Source organism: Prunus avium, chromosome 2 (genome assembly GCF_965620075.1).
Source record: "Prunus avium chromosome 2, drPruAviu1.hap1.1, whole genome shotgun sequence".
NCBI lineage: Eukaryota > Viridiplantae > Streptophyta > Magnoliopsida > Rosales > Rosaceae > Prunus > Prunus avium.
Genome location: NC_142285.1, coordinates 34,839,922 through 34,857,787, shown reverse-complemented (window position 1 = coordinate 34,857,787; position 17,866 = coordinate 34,839,922). Strand labels below are relative to the sequence as shown.

Here is a 17,866-nt window from a genome sequence, read left to right as displayed (position 1 = left end):
CATAAATCTAAGGGTGACTTAAGGGGGAATCTTGCAATTATATTTACTTGGCAGGCATTGCCGACTGATTAGTTTGCTCCTTATCTTTTAATCCACTTCTTGTTTGTTTTTTTAGGTGAGACCCAAGGGTATCCACCGCCGACAGTAGTGACTAATTCCTTTCGCCGCGGAAGCTCTCCTAATGGAGGTAAACGGCTGGCCACAAAATGCTTCTTGTTTGTTTTTGGTGTGTCCTAAGTACACAAAACTATTATCTTTATTGCTTACATATCTAGATAAATATCTAGATAGATGAGTGTTTTCCTTTTATATTGACCTAGGTCCCTAGGTTACATTTTTCTCAACTATGTTACATGATAATGAAACAATAGTCAGTCACCACCACTGTGATTTCCCTACCATTGTTGCTATCCTCAAGTTTATATTTTGGGTAGGACTGCCCTATGCAACATCACACTCACGAGTCACAACACGAGGGTGAGATCGATGGTCTAATTTAATATAATGAATTTTTTTTTTAATATAAGCGATAGTCTAATTTATAAAAATAAACTTTAAAACTTGGATACATAGGGTGTCCTCACCAACTATCGTAGCTGTCACATGATAATGGACTTGAACTAACATTAGCAAAGTTCTTTTAAAAAAAAGAAAAAAGAAATATGAGTTATCTGGCGGGCCGAAGCCCAAAGGCCCAGAACAAAATCAAAACGTTCTCAACCAACTACCAATCAGCACCGTCGATCTGTATGATCTACATGCAGAGAATTGACGCTGATTTCAGATCAGAGGTACGAAAACCCGCCACGTTTCTTGCAAAAGCATAATCAAAACCGTCCACTAGCAGGGGAGACAACGGGTACCCTGAGTGCAGCCCCAGCATAACAATCGAAGGTCCTCGAAACCCAACGGAAATATCAATGGTCTAGCCGTACATCCCAATTTGTATTGACCCACGTGTCCTGCTATCCCGTAAATCCCTGGGTGAGCCTATCACTATCCCTCACCTACTTGGAAACAGCAGCTTCTCAGCAGCCTCACATTTTCAACGATACCCAAAAGCCGAGTCGCCAAGGCTGAAACTTTCATCGAAATTTCTCGATCTATCTTCTGAATCAGGTACGGCCCTCTCTTTCTCTCTCTATGTAGCTCTCTTTCTTAGATCTGCTATCTGTTTACAATATAATCAGAGTGAAAGTTTTCAGCTATTCTTTTTTTCATTTTTTGAAGTTTTGTTTCCTTTAGATTGACCTTAGGGTTAGGGTTTCAGCTTTCAATTTCTCAACAATCGGTTCAGATTTCTAGATATCTACGGTTAGGTAAGTGGCTCGGTGCACAGAAATGTTTAATTTTGTGTATGTATAAGTTATTTGCATATGTTTTCATTTCTGCTGCGCTTATATGATTTGATTGGGTAAAGCTTTAGTTCTTTTTGTTTAATTTTGTTGTAGATCCTAATACTTTGTGATGTTATGCTTATATCTATGAGGCTAAAGTTTGTGGCTTGAAAATTTGGGTAGAAATTTGTGGTTTTCTTTATTAAGAACATATGGCTTGGAATTCCAGTCTTGTTATTTGTTGACCGTCCCTTTGGTACCTTAGAAAGTGGCAAAAAATAGGATGACAGTTAAAGGATTTATTTTTTCCTTGAAAGTTTTGCTTTGCCTGGTCTTATTTTGATTCCGTTAGGTGGAAAACAGAATTTCAGCCAAGTCTCTGTTTATCTATTTTTATTTTCCTGAAGAGAAATCTAGAATTAAGAGGGTTGTTTGTTTTGTTCTGGGGGGTTATGGCATGGTAATTCATCGTGTACAAGATGTAACTTGGTTAATCTTTATTTTTTTAATGAATGTTACTGGGAAAGTTTAAATAACTCATCTGACATGCATGAAATCGTTTGAAGTTTTGCAGTGGCATGCTATTGAAATGGAAGAAACGAATAGAGAATACTTGTGTTTTCTGTTTTATCTATCTGCAGCTGATATTGTCAACTCAAATTGGCTTATTCTTTGGGTGATTTACTCACTTCAGAAAGCCAACCAAGTTTTGGACATGTTGAAGAATTTTAGCCCAATTTTTCACTTTTGAATTTTAGCCACTTGATGGCGGTTCCAGTGCTGCTCGAGGGGTCCGAAGAGGGCCCAGCGATGCTCGTAGGGGCTCGAGCACTGCTGGAGAAGCCTCGAGTGGCTATAGTTCTAAATCTTGAGAAAATATGCTAAAAGTCCTTAATGTGTTAAAATGAAGGTTATTTGTCCAAAATTCTCTACTCAATTTGGCATATTTGTGTGTTTATATAATTTCGTTATTCTAGTGCCTGCAAAATTACTGAAAGGTGGCATAAAGATCTTTCTTGAGTTTTATTTTCTTTTATTCTTTGCTGTCATCTCCTGGCTAGCACATGGTAATGAGCTTTTTGTCTTGCAATGCGTCATTGTGGATAGAGGTTGTCCAACAATCTGATTTTAAAAGGAGCTAGTTTGGTAGATGTTCATGTGGCTTTTGATTCTGACATGTTCAGTGGGATGAGTTTGTGATTTCCAACATGATATCTCAGCGTGTTAATGATTTCCTCACTATTGGATGCCTTTTGAAGGCTGATTCACATTATGATATCTAATCAAATTTGCTTCTTGCAGTGTTTTCACCATAATGAGTCGTCCACAGGAACCACACCGACCTTTCTTCCATTTTGGAAATCCTTTCCGGATGATTTCACCAAAGGGTTCTCATCTGTCTCCAAAGCTTGTTGCACTGTTAAACACTTTTGAGGAGACATTGGCTGGGAGGCTGAGAAAGCTTAACCCGAATGACAAGGATGATGTCCTCAGCTTGTCATGGATGAAATTGGCGATGGAGTCTCTTTGTGGAACTCATAATGACATAAAAACCCTCATATCTGAGATTGACCTCCCTGTGAGTGACTGGGATGAGAAATGGATTGACGTGTACTTGGACATCAGTGTAAAGTTGCTTGATGTATGCATTGCTTTTAGCTCTGAGATCTCACGTTTAAACCAGGGCCATCTATTTCTTCAGTGCGTCTTGCATAATTTGGATTCCACCTCTTCTAACCAATTTATTCGGGCCCGCTCTTCACTTGATGGCTGGAGGCACCATATTGGTTCAAAGAACCCCAGAGTTGAGAACTGTAGCACCATTTTAGACAAGCTTGTGGAATCCCTTGATCTGCCAAAGGTGAAGAACTCAGCCAAAGGGAAACTTCTAATGCGTGCTATGTATGGAGTGAAGGTGTTGACAGTATCTGTTTGTAGTGTCTTTGCTGCAGCCTTTTCTGGTTCTGCAAAGAAGTTGTTAGATTTGAATGTTGCTGAGACGTATTTGTGGGCTCAAGCATTTAATGACTTTCAGGGTAATGTAAATGGGGAAATTAGAAATGTATTTTCTAGCGGAAGATTCATGGTACTTAAAGAGCTGGAAGCAGTTGATGGTATTGTAAAGGAGTTGTATCCCAAGATCCAAGATGGTGTGGGCCTTGCTGAAGGGAAAGCGTTCCACAGTTCTATTTCTGATTTAGAAAGTAAGGCACAGAAACTTTCTCAGGGACTTGATCTTCTTACAAAGGAAGTGGATGGCTTTTTCCAAATCCTTTTAACTGGACGCGACGCATTGCTTTCGAAACTGAGATCAGGGGGAGCAGTCTCAGACCAGATGCTGGCGGGAAATGTAGGAGCTCAGGTTGTCAGATGATCATAGCGAAGCTAATCTCTCTTATTTATAAAGATGGTTTTAGGTATGGGGCTTTATGTTTTCTGATTTTTGTAAGTATTCCATCTTGTATGGCTTGTTGTAATCAGTATGTTGTGAGTTGTAGTTACAGTATTACTGTATTGCCTTGTTGTATAAGTATGTTGAACTATGGGTTGCTAATGATATATGAAAGGGTTTGGTTTGAAACCGTGGGAGTCAGCTATTCTATCGCTTTATTTTGTGCCATTGGTTTTAAATTAAAGATGTATGCGTGTTCACCTTCTTTTTTTTCACTTATGGTTCACTCGTGAGAATATGTTCGCTACTTGGATGGAAGAACTACCTAAATTTTCCGATGTCGAGCATGTTCCAGGGATGATTTCCAGCAAGAAGTTTCTCTCCTGGACTGGCACAAATGCACGATGCGTGGTAGTACAGTGTATACTCGTCTTGTATGATATCTTGCAAAAATCTGTTAATTTAACCTCACCTAGTGAATGAGCTCATGCCTAGAAGTATCTTTTTAAAATGCTAAGGCTCTTTTATTGTTATGATGTTATTAAGATTCTTTTTCTAAGAGGGTTTTAAACCCATCGAGGCATGAATTTCTGGTTATATTTTTCAGAGCACATTGCATGATGGTTGGACCAAAACAAAGAGAGCATGATGGTCGAAATTGTCATACACAATAATGACTTTGGCGTGCATTTTGCTAATGAATCAAACTAGGTGCGTTTCAAGCAGCATTGAGCATGTATTTCTTGACTTGCCAACTGAAGATGTAGGAAATATGTCAAGCTACTTTGCACCTGATTCCAGTGACCTCAAAGGTTTCCACAAGAAAGTTTTAGGTTTTTTCCCCCTCTGTATCATCTGGTACTCTTTTTAAACTGCTTGAACTTCCTCTACCCTGCGTTTGGGCGGGGGATTAAAAGACTTAAAACTTCCCATGATCATCACTACTATCACCAGCCGCTACTGTACCACCACCACCACAACCATCGTTGCTGTAGCTGCCACCACAACTCCAATTTTCCATGACCATCCCCACTGCCCCTATTGTCATTGCTACCGCCACCACCATCCCCCACAACCATCGTTGTTGCCACCCCAATCCCATTGACGTCGCCAATTCCACCACCACTCTCCTCCCACCCCATTACCACCTTACTAATAGCAGCCCCACCGCTTATTATAGATTTATGTCTCTATAAAGATAAACGTTAAATTGTAGTGTAATTTTAGATTTGCTAAACAGGAAACTTAACAATTTCTAAAATTTTTTTATCCTGCCATTTTAAATTCTTAGTTTTCAAATTCCTCAGTACTCTTACATTCCCCATCCAAACGCAGGGCTGCAGTTAGCGTGGATTAAGATTGCAGATTTTTCCACTGAGAATTGCAGGTTTTTGGCATGAACATGGGATTTTAGAAGAGAAGCAAGTCTTTGGGAACGTTAATCAGCCATTCCTGGTGCAAGGAGACAACACCAACTTGATTGTTCAATATTTGAATTAAGATGGAGAGATCAAACAACATGAGCATTAAAATGGTCTACTTCCCCCACTCAACACTCAGGACTCTAAAAAGGCCCAAGACACTAGGCTTTCCCATTTGCGTTTCTTTACGCAGACTGGTCAGCTTTCTAGTTTCTTTCCTTCCATCTCTCCAACACAAAGAAAAATGGATATATAGTCAAAAAAAAGTCTCCAGCCTTAACCTACCAAAACCAACTTGTATCTAAAAAGGACCCACCGTTCGTAATGTATGCACCAAACCAATACGGAAATTAGGCCATTATCTTAAAGCACAATCATTGTCAAAAGTTCATACTTTACCTACCAAAGGGGATCATATTCTATGTTTTTAGCTAAACCAAAGCTTAAAGCTACCCAAGTAGCCAATCCATCCCTCACTATCGAAATGACTCAAACGGTATGACCCTAGTTTATTTATTTGACGAATTGAAATGGCATGACCCAATACAACTTTGCACTTCCAATGACATCATGCAGCCTAGTAGTCATTACTATGAAATTTGTGTTCATGTTCAGACTTCATATTAGAAGGAGACTTCCTTTAACGTAAGGTAAATGGTTCAAAACTTTGACTTTAGACTTTTCTACAATTGTTTGTTCGTTTCCGTCCGTTCGTACATTTGGAAATTGTTAGTTAATATGAGATTCAATGTGAAATCCACACTAATAAAATTATTTATACGTGTTTAAATATTTATATTCGTTTTCATACTTGAGTCAACGATTAATAGTAAATTATTTATGCTTGTGTGAACGACAATCAAATTTTAGAAGAAGATATTATGGCTTTTTTCTTTTTGGGTTCAAGAGATTTTTTTTTTTTTGGTTTGAACCATGAGGTGGTCCTGGATGGGCCTCAACTATGGGTGGCACCTTTAAGCCTTAACCACAACCCAGACTAATCCCCACTCACACCGGGTCGGCCCGTAAGGGGTAAAGTGTTGGCCAAAGTTGTGACTCCGTACGAGAGCAGGGATCGAACCCCTGACCTCTCTTAAGGAATGAGAGTGCCGAACCACTCACACCAACCACCTTGGTTTAGTTCAAGAGAATTTTGGGTAGGGAAGAAAACAGTTAAAAGAAAAGAACACCAAAAATTGGAAGAAAACAGTCAAATGAAAAGAACACCAAAAATTGGAAGAAAACAGTCAAAAGAAAAGAACAACCAAATTTGGAAGAAATTTCATTAAAACAAAACATGTAGACTTTTGATTTTTCAAGAACCATGCATTTGACTATCAACAATATTTTTTTTTTTGGGGTCAAAATTTGACTATCAACATAAGTTTCAAACCCAACACTATTTCTATTTTTCTTTTTCTTTTCCTTTTTCCAAAATCACAGACAGCACACCCATCTTCACAAAAAGAAGAGTCAAAAAGTCCATTTCCTCACGGGTGACCCAAGCTTTTCCAGTTCAAAAGCCTTCTTGAAAGATCTCTCTCTCTCTCTCTCTCTCTCTCTCTCTCGTTCAGACCCCCATTTCTTTTGATTTTCCAAAAGAACCCCTATAAGAAAGAAGGAAATGTCAAAACCTTTACACCTACCGACACACCCTCCCCAAATTTTGCATTAGGAGCTATTCTCCTCCATCATTAGCGCTCTCTATAGCTCCTTCTCTACAAGTCTTAGCCTTTTAGCCCCGAAATCCTAACTGGTTCTTGACCCATTTCGTATTCGGATCCCTGGTTCACTATGGAATCCAGCTCTGCTTCAGCAGGTGATCACAACATCAAAGGGGTACCTGCCCACGGTGGACGCTATGTTCAGTACAATGTGTACGGTAACTTCTTTGAGGTTTCTAGGAAGTACGTCCCTCCCATAAGGCCCGTAGGGAGAGGTGCTTATGGTATTGTTTGGTAAGAACTTGTACTGGGTTTTGAGCTTTTATTGTTTGTTCAACTTTTTTAGCTTTGGGTTTGCGTCTGATGGTGTGTTGATTGCTGTTGCTTGATCGTTTGGGAATAGTTTGGTTGTATGGAAGTGCCTTTTATTGGTAGAATCGGAGAGTTTTGATTCAAGAAGCGGGACAAGTACTTTCTAGTTATGACATAACGTTTTCTTAATTCAATCTGAGTGTATGTGGGATTTTGGTATTTTTAAAGATCTCTCATCTTGCAATTTAGCCAGGTTTGTTAGAGAAATATTGTTTTCTGGATTCTAATTTTGTTTCTTTGGTTTTGTTTTCTTGAGGAGAGGAACTTGGTTATGGGTGTTTTTTGGTATGAAGATTTGTTGGTTGGGAAATCTTGTTTTCGTAAACCAGGATAGAACTTGGGGTTTTATGTACGTTTATAAAAATGTTATGAAGGTTGTGAGTTGTCATTAAAGTCGGGCTTTTTGCCTACAATAAATATCTCTTGCAGTACTAGTGTGTTTGAGTGCAGTGTTCTTTCTTTTCGGGTTAATGATGTGCTATTATAAGTTTATCAATAAGAATTGCTCTTTTCCTCTTATCTGACTTATCCTATCTGTTATCAACAATTTGGAGGAAGATAAAATTTTTTGGTTGCATTCAGTGCTGCTGTTAATGCTGAGACTCGTGAGGAGGTTGCCATTAAGAAGATTGGTAATGCATTTGACAACAGAATTGATGCCAAGAGGACTTTACGAGAAATTAAACTTCTTCGGCACATGGATCATGAAAATGTAATTTTTTGTGGCCTTCTGTCCTTTATGTTCCTACAAGAAATCTCTTATGCCTCCCCTCCCCAATTGTCATCACTATATCTTTGGAGATATTTTTTTCATTTATCAAACATTAAATTGATAATCGGTTTATTTTGTCATAATATCTGATTATTCTCCACTTAAAAATTTTCAAAAATAATCCATTTCTCTTGATCACATCTGGAGTAATAGGTCTCGCAGCCCTTTCATTAATGACCCTGTAAATGATTTTTAATTTTTAATTTTGTCTTGAATTTACACTGTGTCAGTAGAAGACTCACTTAAAACGGCTCCTTATGTAACTTTGTTGAGATACTTACAAGCACTTTTCAGATGCCTTGAGGGATCATGTCTATTAAAGCATTTTTATGAGACCTGCTCCACCAGCCACAGAGTGGGTCTGGCACAAGGTTATCTATAATGGGTAGAGTTTGGGAAGGGATTTTCTGCCATAAACCCTCCATTTGAGCATTTCTAGAAATTCACCTGGACTTAGTTCTGCCTGTTTGCACAGATATTGTTCAAAAACTTTGAGTCATGATCATGCTAAATTGTTTCTTTATGTTTTTCGGGGGTAAACAGCTTACTGACAGCTCTTTCTATGTTGCAGGTTATTGCCATCAAAGACATCATACGGCCTCCACAGAAGGAGAACTTCAATGATGTCTACATTGTTTATGAATTAATGGACACTGATCTTCATCAGATTATACGGTCCAACCAACCTTTAAACGATGATCATTGTCGGGTTGGCACTATCTTTCTTTCTTGGTTTATATTATGCTGGTTATGCCCTTTTAGTTATTATAGTTGAGCATCCACTGGAAAGTTTTAACTTTTGACAGTAGGTTCCTGGTTTATATTATGAGCATACTCAGGAAGGTTCTAAACTGTTGACAGTAGTTTTGTTTTTGTTTCAAAGGCCAATACTTCATAATTGGGTTTTAGATTTCTATTTGTTAGGTTACTGGTTATAGCAATACATGTTTGTCACTTATTTAGGTTGAATTAAGCAACTACTAAAGATGGTAGACATATTCCTTTTCACCACTCAGGTTTATGTAGGGTCAATCTTTTCACCACTCAGTTTTAAATAAGGTCAACCTTTTCACATATCCTTTAATAGCTTGATAATAAATCGTGACTCTTCATCGCATCTTGCAAACAAGTTTCTCTTCATCTCATCTTGCGAACAAGTTCTCTTCATCGCATCTTGCAAACAAGGTTCTGTTCTTTTGTTTATTAACTTATAGATCAATGAGATGGCAAGTATATTTTCTTCTTTGGTTGGAAGACTGCTCTATATGTTTATTTGCAAGTTTTCTGGATCTGTTATTTTCAAAATGACTATACTTCAGAAGTTCTTACATGCGACCTCATAGATACAGAAAACAAGAATAAACTAAGATAAAGTTCTATGCATTTTAATCTTGGTTTGTCAATGGCTGTCATGATCATGATTTCGGTGTTACAAGCCTGAGCTTTCACTAATACTTAAATGCCTCCTTCGCAGTACTTTCTGTATCAGTTGTTAAGAGGGCTCAAATATGTACATTCGGCAAATGTTTTGCATCGTGATTTGAAGCCCAGTAATTTGCTCATGAATGCAAATTGCGACCTTAAGATTGGAGATTTTGGCCTTGCAAGGACAACATCTGAAACTGATTTCATGACTGAGTATGTTGTTACTCGTTGGTACCGAGCACCGGAGTTACTCCTCAATTGTTCGGAGTACACTGCAGCAATTGATATATGGTCTGTAGGTTGCATTCTCGGGGAAATTATGACCAGACGGCCCCTGTTCCCTGGCAAAGACTATGTACATCAGCTGAGACTCATAACAGAGGCATGGTTTCTAAATCTTGCTTGTGGAATCTAGACAGTTGTGTCACTGCACTTTACAAATTTTCCGATTCAAGAGTCAAAGAGGTCTCTTATAAAAAAAGAAAGAAAAAAAAAGTCAAAGAAGTCTCTTTTGATACGTTTGGCTATTTTTCTTGTTGGCATATGGCACAAAGTGCCTGAACCTGTCTGATTCTCTGGACATCAAAGTGAAACAGTGAATTTCTAAGAAGTTTAATATATACGATTTTATGAGAGATAGACAATGAACACCTCTTTCAGAAACGATCATAATTGTTTTTGTTATGTGTTGAACAGCTCCTAGGTTCACCTGATGACTCCAGCCTTGGATTTTTACGAAGTGATAATGCTCGAAGATATGTCCGGCAACTACCTCAGTATCCAAAGCAGAGCTTTTCTGTTGGATTTCCTAATATGTCCCCTGGCGCTGTTGATTTGCTCGAGAAGATGCTTGTCTTTGACCCTAACAGGCGCATTACAGGTATTCTTGGTCATTGTGTTGCACTTCAACCAGCATTGGTAATGAACTGGAACATTTAGAAAATATCAGAAAATAATTAGTGCTAGAAAACATAGTAATGAGAAAATTTAGTATTCATTATTCTGATATATTTTGGCAGAAACAATATTTGAATTTAGAATTTAGAAATAGCAATGCATTTGTTTCCATTTCCAGAGTTTTGCAGTTAACTAGGAAATATTGCTTTGTAGTTTTCAAAACAAATTGTTGTACTTAATGAAGGCATTAATGCTTGGTATGTCTCTGAGCTTATTACTAGAGCAACTGGACTTGTTGATAATTTTCTTCTTGTTAATTGGATTGATGATTAGTTTTATCGCTGGTGCTTTGCAGTTGATGAGGCTCTTTGCCACCCCTACTTGGCACCTCTTCATGATATCAACGAGGAGCCCATCTGCCCGATGCCTTTCAATTTTGATTTTGAGCAACCATCCTTTACAGAAGAGAACATCAAGGAGCTCATCTGGAGAGAATCTGTAAAGTTCAATCCAGATCCAATTCACTGAGGATCATGCTATAATCTGTTGTATGCACTTAGAAAGTAATCCCAAAACTGATTACAATGATACTCTACTGGAAGAAAGACATTATAAAAACTGTGCTGGAGTGATTGGATTTCCTGAGAAATTGTCCTGAGATGTCATTCATTCAACATTATCACGTCTTTGGATGTCTGTAATTGTCAAATGTGTAAAAGGAGATCAAAAGCTGAATCTCAAGTCTGCCTCTTCAGTTAGAACTCCAATCCCTCATTGGTGTAGGTTTCTGCTTTGGTTGTCGACGTAGGAGCTGTGGTTAGCGGCTTTTAATACTATTAAGACCATTACCCAGCACTGTTGTAGGGCCTTGCGGTCTTGTGATCATCTCTGTTTAGAATGGTAGGTCTGAATATGAACAGTTGCTTCGTTTCGATATGATACGTGTACTTCGTCATCTCATAATTTGTCGTGAATACCCATAAATGTGTACATTTTGCTTTCAAGTTATTTTTTTTTCCCACTGTTAAGACGTTTAAGAGAACTTCCTGTATGGCTTCATTGTGAAATGGAATAAAATGCTTATTTAGAAACTTTTGACAGCGGCATCTAAAATTTATAAGTATGGGAGAGCATGCTTGTAAGCTGGATGCTGTCCCAGTCTGTATGTACATAGCTTTTTGAAATTTGACATAGTTCGTATTCATATTTCAAATTTCTCAAACTTACTAAAATGTGAAAAAACCTCTCCAGATTCTTGTCCTCAAATCTGGTATTTAGGTTTTGGTAGTGTGATAATACAGTGAAAAACACTAATAATATTACATCATTTGAGGATTGTTATAGATAGCTCATCCTATATGTACACTGCTTTAACTCTACCAAGTCAATTGGTAGATCATCTGCAGGAAAATTACAAGCTGTAGCCTTAGGACCCTGATCAGGCAGCAGGTCACAAGGGCTAGGCGTCACGCCACTCGTAATCCCCTCGATGTCAGTGCATGTCCACGGCTGCTTCTTTGCCTTTGCCGCCAATCCAATGGTCACATTCGAAATGCAAATCCCGGTGAAGGGGTGATCTGCTATGCCTTCCAATCTTGCAGCTATGGTTACATTATCAGCCACCATGTCCCTGTAGTTGATCCCTTTGATCTCAGGCACTGCATTTTTATCATACTTGCCATCAGCGTGTGACCCATAATCCCCGTTCATTTTAAATACCCATTTCATGGTGTGCATGGTCATTCTCCTCACATATATGTCCTTCACGTACCCTCCTCTCCCTACAGCTGTCTTGATCCTGATCCCCGATTCGGTATTGATGGCCACGATGTCTTCGGCTCTGACGTCTTGGATCCCGCCGGACATTTCACTGCCTAATGCAATGGTGGCACTGTAGGGTGAAATGCATGTGAGCCGTCTGATTACTAGTTGTTTTGTAGGCCGTCCAAATGCTATACCGTACTCATCCCAACCGCTCTTCACAGCCACACAGTCATCCCCAGAGACTATGTAGCAGTCTTCAATTCTAGTATTGGTGCAAGAATCTGCATTCGAAAAATAACAAAAATATATACCAGTTTTTAGTATATATTTTTCATTAAAAATTATATATACTTGGACCCCATTATTGACCACTACATGATGTTTCAATTGACAAACCTGGGTTGATCCCATCTGTGTTTGGAGATGTAATTGGAGCGATGACCGTAATCCCTTGCACAAGAATATTACTGCAATATCATAATTTCAATTTCTTAATCATAACACAATCTTGAAACTGGAAAAAGCAATCTCGTCTAGAATTGTTCACGTGTGTGAGTGACTGTCAGCTATTGATGCAAGTGAATCTCACAATGTATCAATAACTGGCAACCACCAACGGGAGCGAGCGATTCTCCTTAGCAGTTTTCTATGCTTTATATGAGAAATGTGGTCAGTAAAGTGGGCTACAAACGAGTTTTTATTAGTGGGAGCATATTTGGTTACCTGCTATAAACAGGATGAACATTCCATGATGGAGAGTCTCTGAGAGTTAGATTTGAAATTTGGATATCGGTTGAGAACATGATCTCAATCAGGTAAGGTCGGGTGTATTTTAGCTTCTTCTTGTGGAACTGCTGCCACCAGAATTCACCTTGGCCATCAATTGTGCCATTGTCTCCTGAAATGATCAAATGGGGCCCCCAATGAATTTGGTGATATTCAGTTGAAATTGAGCCAAATAAAATTATCATAAATCTGAAAATTAAATTAAACAAAACAACCAACCTGTAACAATGACATCAGTGAGATTTGTTCCAAATATGAGACTACTGAACCTTCCAGCTGCTGCATCCCTTCCTCGACCATAAGATGGCAGGGGTTTGAGCACAGGCCATTCGTTCACATCCTAAATCATTTGATTAGTTGATTTATTAACCTCAAAACATACAAAATGTATCCTTTTTGGATCGTTGATTTTGTGTTTATGTCCAAAACTACGTCGTTACAGTATCAATCAAAACACTAAACCTTAAACCATAAACCTTAAACTCCAAAACAAACGTCGTTTCAGACACCAGCACAAAGATTAGTACTAAAAAAGATCAAGCCCCATTTCATAAATCTAACCCTTTTCATGTCAAATAGTTACAAAATAATTAAACAGAACAAATGGGAAATATTTATATGCATCTTTGGGGAGAAAGGAAAATGAGAGAGACCTGAGAAGCAAGGAGAACAGCATCCTTGTGGAGATAGAGAGTGAAGTGGCTGATGAGGTTGAAGCTTCCTGTCAACCATTTCCCCGCTGGAACAAAGAGCTGAGCACCTCCTTCACTTGCATATTGGCTCAGCTGACTGATTGCAGCCTGGAAAGCCTTTGTGTTTGATGACTTTCCATCTCCAACTCCCCCAAATTCAGTCAGTGAGGCACTGTGAGCTCTGCAGCTTATAGCAGTGTACTCAAGTGATTCAAATTTCATGGTTGTTCTGCTCTCTGCTCCTCTTAGTAACCCCACCACAACAAGTACTAGGAATAATTTAATCACCTGAAAAATCAAGAAAAGAATTAGGAAAAACACCTACAAAAAAAGGAAGAAGATGCCAAGAGTATGTAACAGAACAACATAATGCATGAATGTTTGGATGGTGAGAAAATGCAGGAAAATGAATGAAAGAGAGAAAGAGGTTTGAGGTTTTACTTGGGTTCTTCTTCCCAACAACTCCATTTTGGAAAAAGGCAGCTTGGAATTTGTTTTAGGTGTTGCAGAGAAGAACAAATTAATGGGGGTATATATATAGGGGTGAAGTTCAGCTGTGAACACTTATGCAATGCTTGCTCTCATTGGGCTCTGTCATTCTTATCAAAAGAAAAGAAAAGAAAAGAAATTTTTGGTTGCATATTATGTGTTTAATAAATATTTATTTTGGTATGATTATATTTGTATATAGTCAATCATGCCATATGACAACAATAAAGAACAACGGTTATAACAGTCTCTCTTTACCTAGTTAAAGAAAAAAAGAAATAAAAAAACAAGGGACATCATTTATTAAGTTAAGTTGGTTTCTTGCATGAAATCTAAACTATGCAGAGGGAGATTTGAACTCGGGTGCAGAGTAGGGGACACATCTACTCTAGCCAATGGGAGAGGTAGTGTTTGATATTTGGGGGGGCCACAAGCTTAAAACTATGAGATTTTTTTGTGCAATCTATACTATAGTCTTTATACAGTCAAAGAGATAGGAAGATGGTAGGGGGGCCAAGCCATCTCAGGCCTATGAATAGCTTCACCCCTGACTCTAACCAACTCGGCTAAATCTATATCTGCTTGTATGAAATAATCTATTCTCCAAATTTACATAAAAATTAAAAAAGAATTTAAATGATCACAAGCAAATTTTTAAGTGAAGTGTATTGCATCAAGCTCTAATAACAATCACGTGAATTCATATAAATACAATTATGTAATATACTCTTTGGTAAAAAAAATAAAGAAGTGAATGGTTTTGCCGACCAGTAACTATGCTATTTCAAATGCAAACAGCCGCCTTTTTTTTTTTTTTTGGGTGTTGGTATTATTATATATGGTTGGAATTAGTTCAACTGCCCTTGAAGGCGATTCAAAAGGTGCTTTAAACCTGGAAAATTACATTTTGCAACTCCTCACGAGCTTATTACGCCACTTATTACGCATTGTTCCAATGCGGTATAAACGGGAATCGTTAAGATTTGTACTGTTCTGTTGGAAAGTAGTTAGTGGGTCCCATTCTTATCACTTTGTTGAAGTTTGCATATTCATCCAATCTCGTGATCTTTTCACTCTGCTCATACTTCAGCCCAGGCATGGCCGACCCATTCACGGGTCACAAACTGGTGGGCTCCATCTTTTAAACAGATTATTATACGGATTGTAATTATATTATAAGCCTCTCTGTCTCTCCTAATTAAGTAACATGCATACATGCATTGTCTATGTAATTGGATAGTAGAATTCGATACACCACATCAACACGTCACGTGATAAATCAAATACGCATAAGGCATGTATCACTTGAGACGCCTTAGCTTTAAAATGAAAATAAAAAAGGCCGAAAAATTATGTGCATGTATGCAAACCATGCTAAGTTATTTTGGGATATGATTAACTTCTGTTAAATGTAAATCAAGCACTCCTAATTTCTGAAGAGAAGTGTTTTGGATGATATATAAAGTCCAAAAGGATTGAAAAAGAACCCTGACAAACCCGTGAAGGTTGATGGATGATGGGTTATGGCATGGAAGTTTGGCTTCTTTGTCATGAAAAAAAAAAAACAAAAAAGAAATTAACACTTACTCTTTGATTGTTTTTGTTGAGAATATGATATTCCAAACTAGTATAATTTAGCGAAATGGGTGGATGAGCACACTGTCCTAATCAACTAGACTAACCAGTATGTGTAGCCTAGAACATTCGAAAAGCTAATATAGAGGCTAAAAACAGTAGCAAGTCACAAGATTGTGTTATATTCACTCACGAGAGAGGGGAGCCTTCAATTCCCAAGAAAAGGCCAAACGTCTAAATCCCAGTATATTCTTAGTGGAAAGCTTTGTAACGTGGTTCTTGAGACTTGAGAACGAAACAAAACAAGCACCTTCTTCTCCACGCCCTTAAAGTGCATATCACACACATCATATATATGACATTACATGACATGAGTCTCAATCTTTGTTTTTAAATAATGCATATAACAACAATTCTTGGTGTCTAGTCCAATGAAAAATTTGCAGATAAGTGGTTTCATGATTGAATCTTTATTCTTAATAGTGTGAGAAAATCCTCTCCTCCTTTTTAATTTTTAAGAAAGAAAAAAAAAAAATTCTTAGTATTTATCTTTCGGCGGATGATAAATAAATATTATTCTCTTGGTGGTGAATATTGGTAAAATATTGGACTCACTTCTTTGGTGGAGACAAAATAATCCCTTAGCCATTTGGACCATTAGGCACGCCACGTTCAAGAGTTCTGAGATAAACCCACTATTTTTGCGGCTTTTTGTGGAAAATCCAGTCATGGGGTGTATATTTATATTTATATACTACATTTTTATGGTAGTGCAGAAGTTGTAGTGAGTGGACCACCAAACCATTCTAGGGTTCTTGGAGCTTCTCTAGTGTGGTGCAGCCCAAATTAACAATTGCCAATTGGGGTGCGTGACATTCTACTCCAATTCTCTTCTTTCCATTTTGCTATTTTCTCTTTTGATAAGGCAGGTTTCATTTGCATCTGATCAAATGGGTCGGGTAGGCCCCAATAAATAATAGAACATGGGCTTGCTTACTCACTCTTGGGCCTTTTTTTACCATGATGGATTGGACGGACTGAGTTGGGCTGATGCTATCTCAAATAGGCTAAAACCCAGGTCCGACTCCGCTGGAGAGTATCTTCGAGTCCCAACGGACGGAGCGTGCTACGCTAGGGTTGCTGAATTTTGAGTGCTATATCTTTAATAAGTCTTAATTTGATTATTTGCTAATATTTTTTAGTTAATTTTATTCATATTATGGTAATTTATTTGTATTAACATTTCAACCCAGAAAACAAATTTTAATTCCCAATGAGTTTGGGTTAGCCGTTGGATTTGTGTACTGTCGGATTAGATGGGCCATAGAATTGCTGAGTTTGTGGAGGAGAATGGCACGAAATGTGAGTGCTCAGTGGGACCCGCGTGGGCCCGCATATTGTGTGGCCCAAAAGCATTCGCGTGGCCTGATTGTTTTCAAACTCGGGTAGGCATCATGTTCTAAAGACCCAAATATCGGCCCATTGGAGATTTGCTTTGGGTTGGGTTCGTCAATTCGACACTGTTTTGTGCTCTGATTTTTGAATTAAAATGAGGGTCAAAAGTCACATTTGGTCCAAGTAGTTTGACACTTGTATTACTTTTGACTCTGTAATTTCAATTTTGTCACTTTTGACCATGTAATTTAAGGGGAATGCTAGCAACCTTCTCTCTAACCTTCTCTTTTGGACCTTCTCTCTTCTCTTCATGACATGTGTCACTTCTCTTTCACTTAAATCAATGTTTTTAATTACAGAAAAAATATTAATTGTATTTCCATATTTACCCTTGATAAACTAGTCCAATTCTCCTGTTTCTTTTATCAACGTGGAAAACACAAAAACTAATTCTTAAAGATAAAACAAAAATCAAACCCAAAAAAAAAAAAAACACCTTAAAGATAAAACAAAAAACATACCCCCAAAAAAAAAAAACACCCGACCACGCCGGCAAACCCCTTCCTCCCCGCCGCTGGAAACACCTTCTTTTCTCTCTCTTTCCCACATTAGATATGGATCCAGATCAAACAAGATAAATTATTTAGACTTAAAAAGCAATGACGTATGTTGAAGAAGGGATGAGAACATAGCATAACCCATGGATGTTCAGGAGCAAGACGACATCTTTTGCTCTTAACATGTGTTTGCCAAAACGCCAAACTGTACCAAATCGAAGGAAATGTGATACGTGCTTTCTACCTCCAATTACATATTTTGGGTCATAGGGTTATATGAGAGAGATCCAGATCTGGTGTGGAACAGAGAGAGAGAGAGAGAGGAAAG

General features: G+C 38.1%; 3 protein-coding genes across 4 annotated transcripts; 2 read left to right on the top strand and 1 right to left on the bottom strand.

Annotated features, from left to right (window-relative positions):
* The first annotated feature begins 960 nt into the window (after positions 1-960).
* LOC110751870 (protein BPS1, chloroplastic) lies at positions 961-3,918 on the top strand. 2 transcript variants are annotated; one of them, XM_021952402.2, is made up of 3 exons: positions 987-1,119; positions 1,246-1,319; positions 2,640-3,918. In XM_021952402.2, exon 3 carries the CDS (start codon positions 2,653-2,655, stop codon positions 3,709-3,711), a length of 1,059 nt encoding a protein of 352 aa, XP_021808094.1. In that variant the 5' UTR covers positions 987-1,119; positions 1,246-1,319; positions 2,640-2,652; the 3' UTR covers positions 3,712-3,918. The 2 variants fall into 2 exon arrangements, with proteins under 2 accessions (XP_021808093.1, XP_021808094.1); XM_021952401.2 differs by lacking the exon at positions 1,246-1,319 and having other exon boundaries at positions 961-1,119.
* Positions 3,919-6,625: 2,707 nt separating this feature from the next.
* Positions 6,626-11,235, top strand: LOC110751869 (mitogen-activated protein kinase homolog MMK2). The gene is made up of 6 exons (XM_021952400.2): positions 6,626-7,108; positions 7,769-7,898; positions 8,530-8,667; positions 9,433-9,765; positions 10,080-10,263; positions 10,636-11,235. Exons 1-6 carry the CDS (start codon positions 6,945-6,947, stop codon positions 10,806-10,808), a joined length of 1,122 nt encoding a protein of 373 aa, XP_021808092.2. The 5' UTR covers positions 6,626-6,944; the 3' UTR covers positions 10,809-11,235.
* Positions 11,236-11,455: 220 nt separating this feature from the next.
* Positions 11,456-14,135, bottom strand: LOC110751868 (putative polygalacturonase). Its single transcript, XM_021952399.2, has 6 exons — positions 13,964-14,135; positions 13,484-13,810; positions 13,050-13,170; positions 12,768-12,942; positions 12,441-12,511; positions 11,456-12,325 (listed from the first exon to the last, which is right to left on the bottom strand). The coding sequence occupies exons 1-6, from the start codon at positions 13,988-13,990 to the stop codon at positions 11,619-11,621; spliced, it is 1,428 nt and encodes a 475-aa protein (XP_021808091.1). The 5' UTR covers positions 13,991-14,135; the 3' UTR covers positions 11,456-11,618.
* Positions 14,136-17,866: the final 3,731 nt, after the last annotated feature.

Bases quoted from the DNA above. Each gene is read 5' to 3' on its own strand.
- LOC110751870 (XM_021952401.2), top strand. From the start codon at position 2,653: ATGAGTCGTCCACAGGAACCACACCGACCTTTCTTCCATTTTGGAAAT.
- LOC110751869 (XM_021952400.2), top strand. From the start codon at position 6,945: ATGGAATCCAGCTCTGCTTCAGCAGGTGATCACAACATCAAAGGGGTA. The intron at 8,668-9,432 runs GTTGGCACTATC...CCTCCTTCGCAG, and splicing joins TAAACGATGATCATTGTCGG to TACTTTCTGTATCAGTTGTT. The intron at 10,264-10,635 runs GTATTCTTGGTC...GGTGCTTTGCAG, and splicing joins CCCTAACAGGCGCATTACAG to TTGATGAGGCTCTTTGCCAC.
- LOC110751868 (XM_021952399.2), bottom strand. From the start codon at position 13,990: ATGGAGTTGTTGGGAAGAAGAACCCAA. The intron at 12,943-13,049 runs GTTGGTTGTTTT...TGATCATTTCAG, and splicing joins CACTGATGTCATTGTTACAG to GAGACAATGGCACAATTGAT. The intron at 12,512-12,767 runs GTAACCAAATAT...ATGATATTGCAG, and splicing joins GTTCATCCTGTTTATAGCAG to TAATATTCTTGTGCAAGGGA.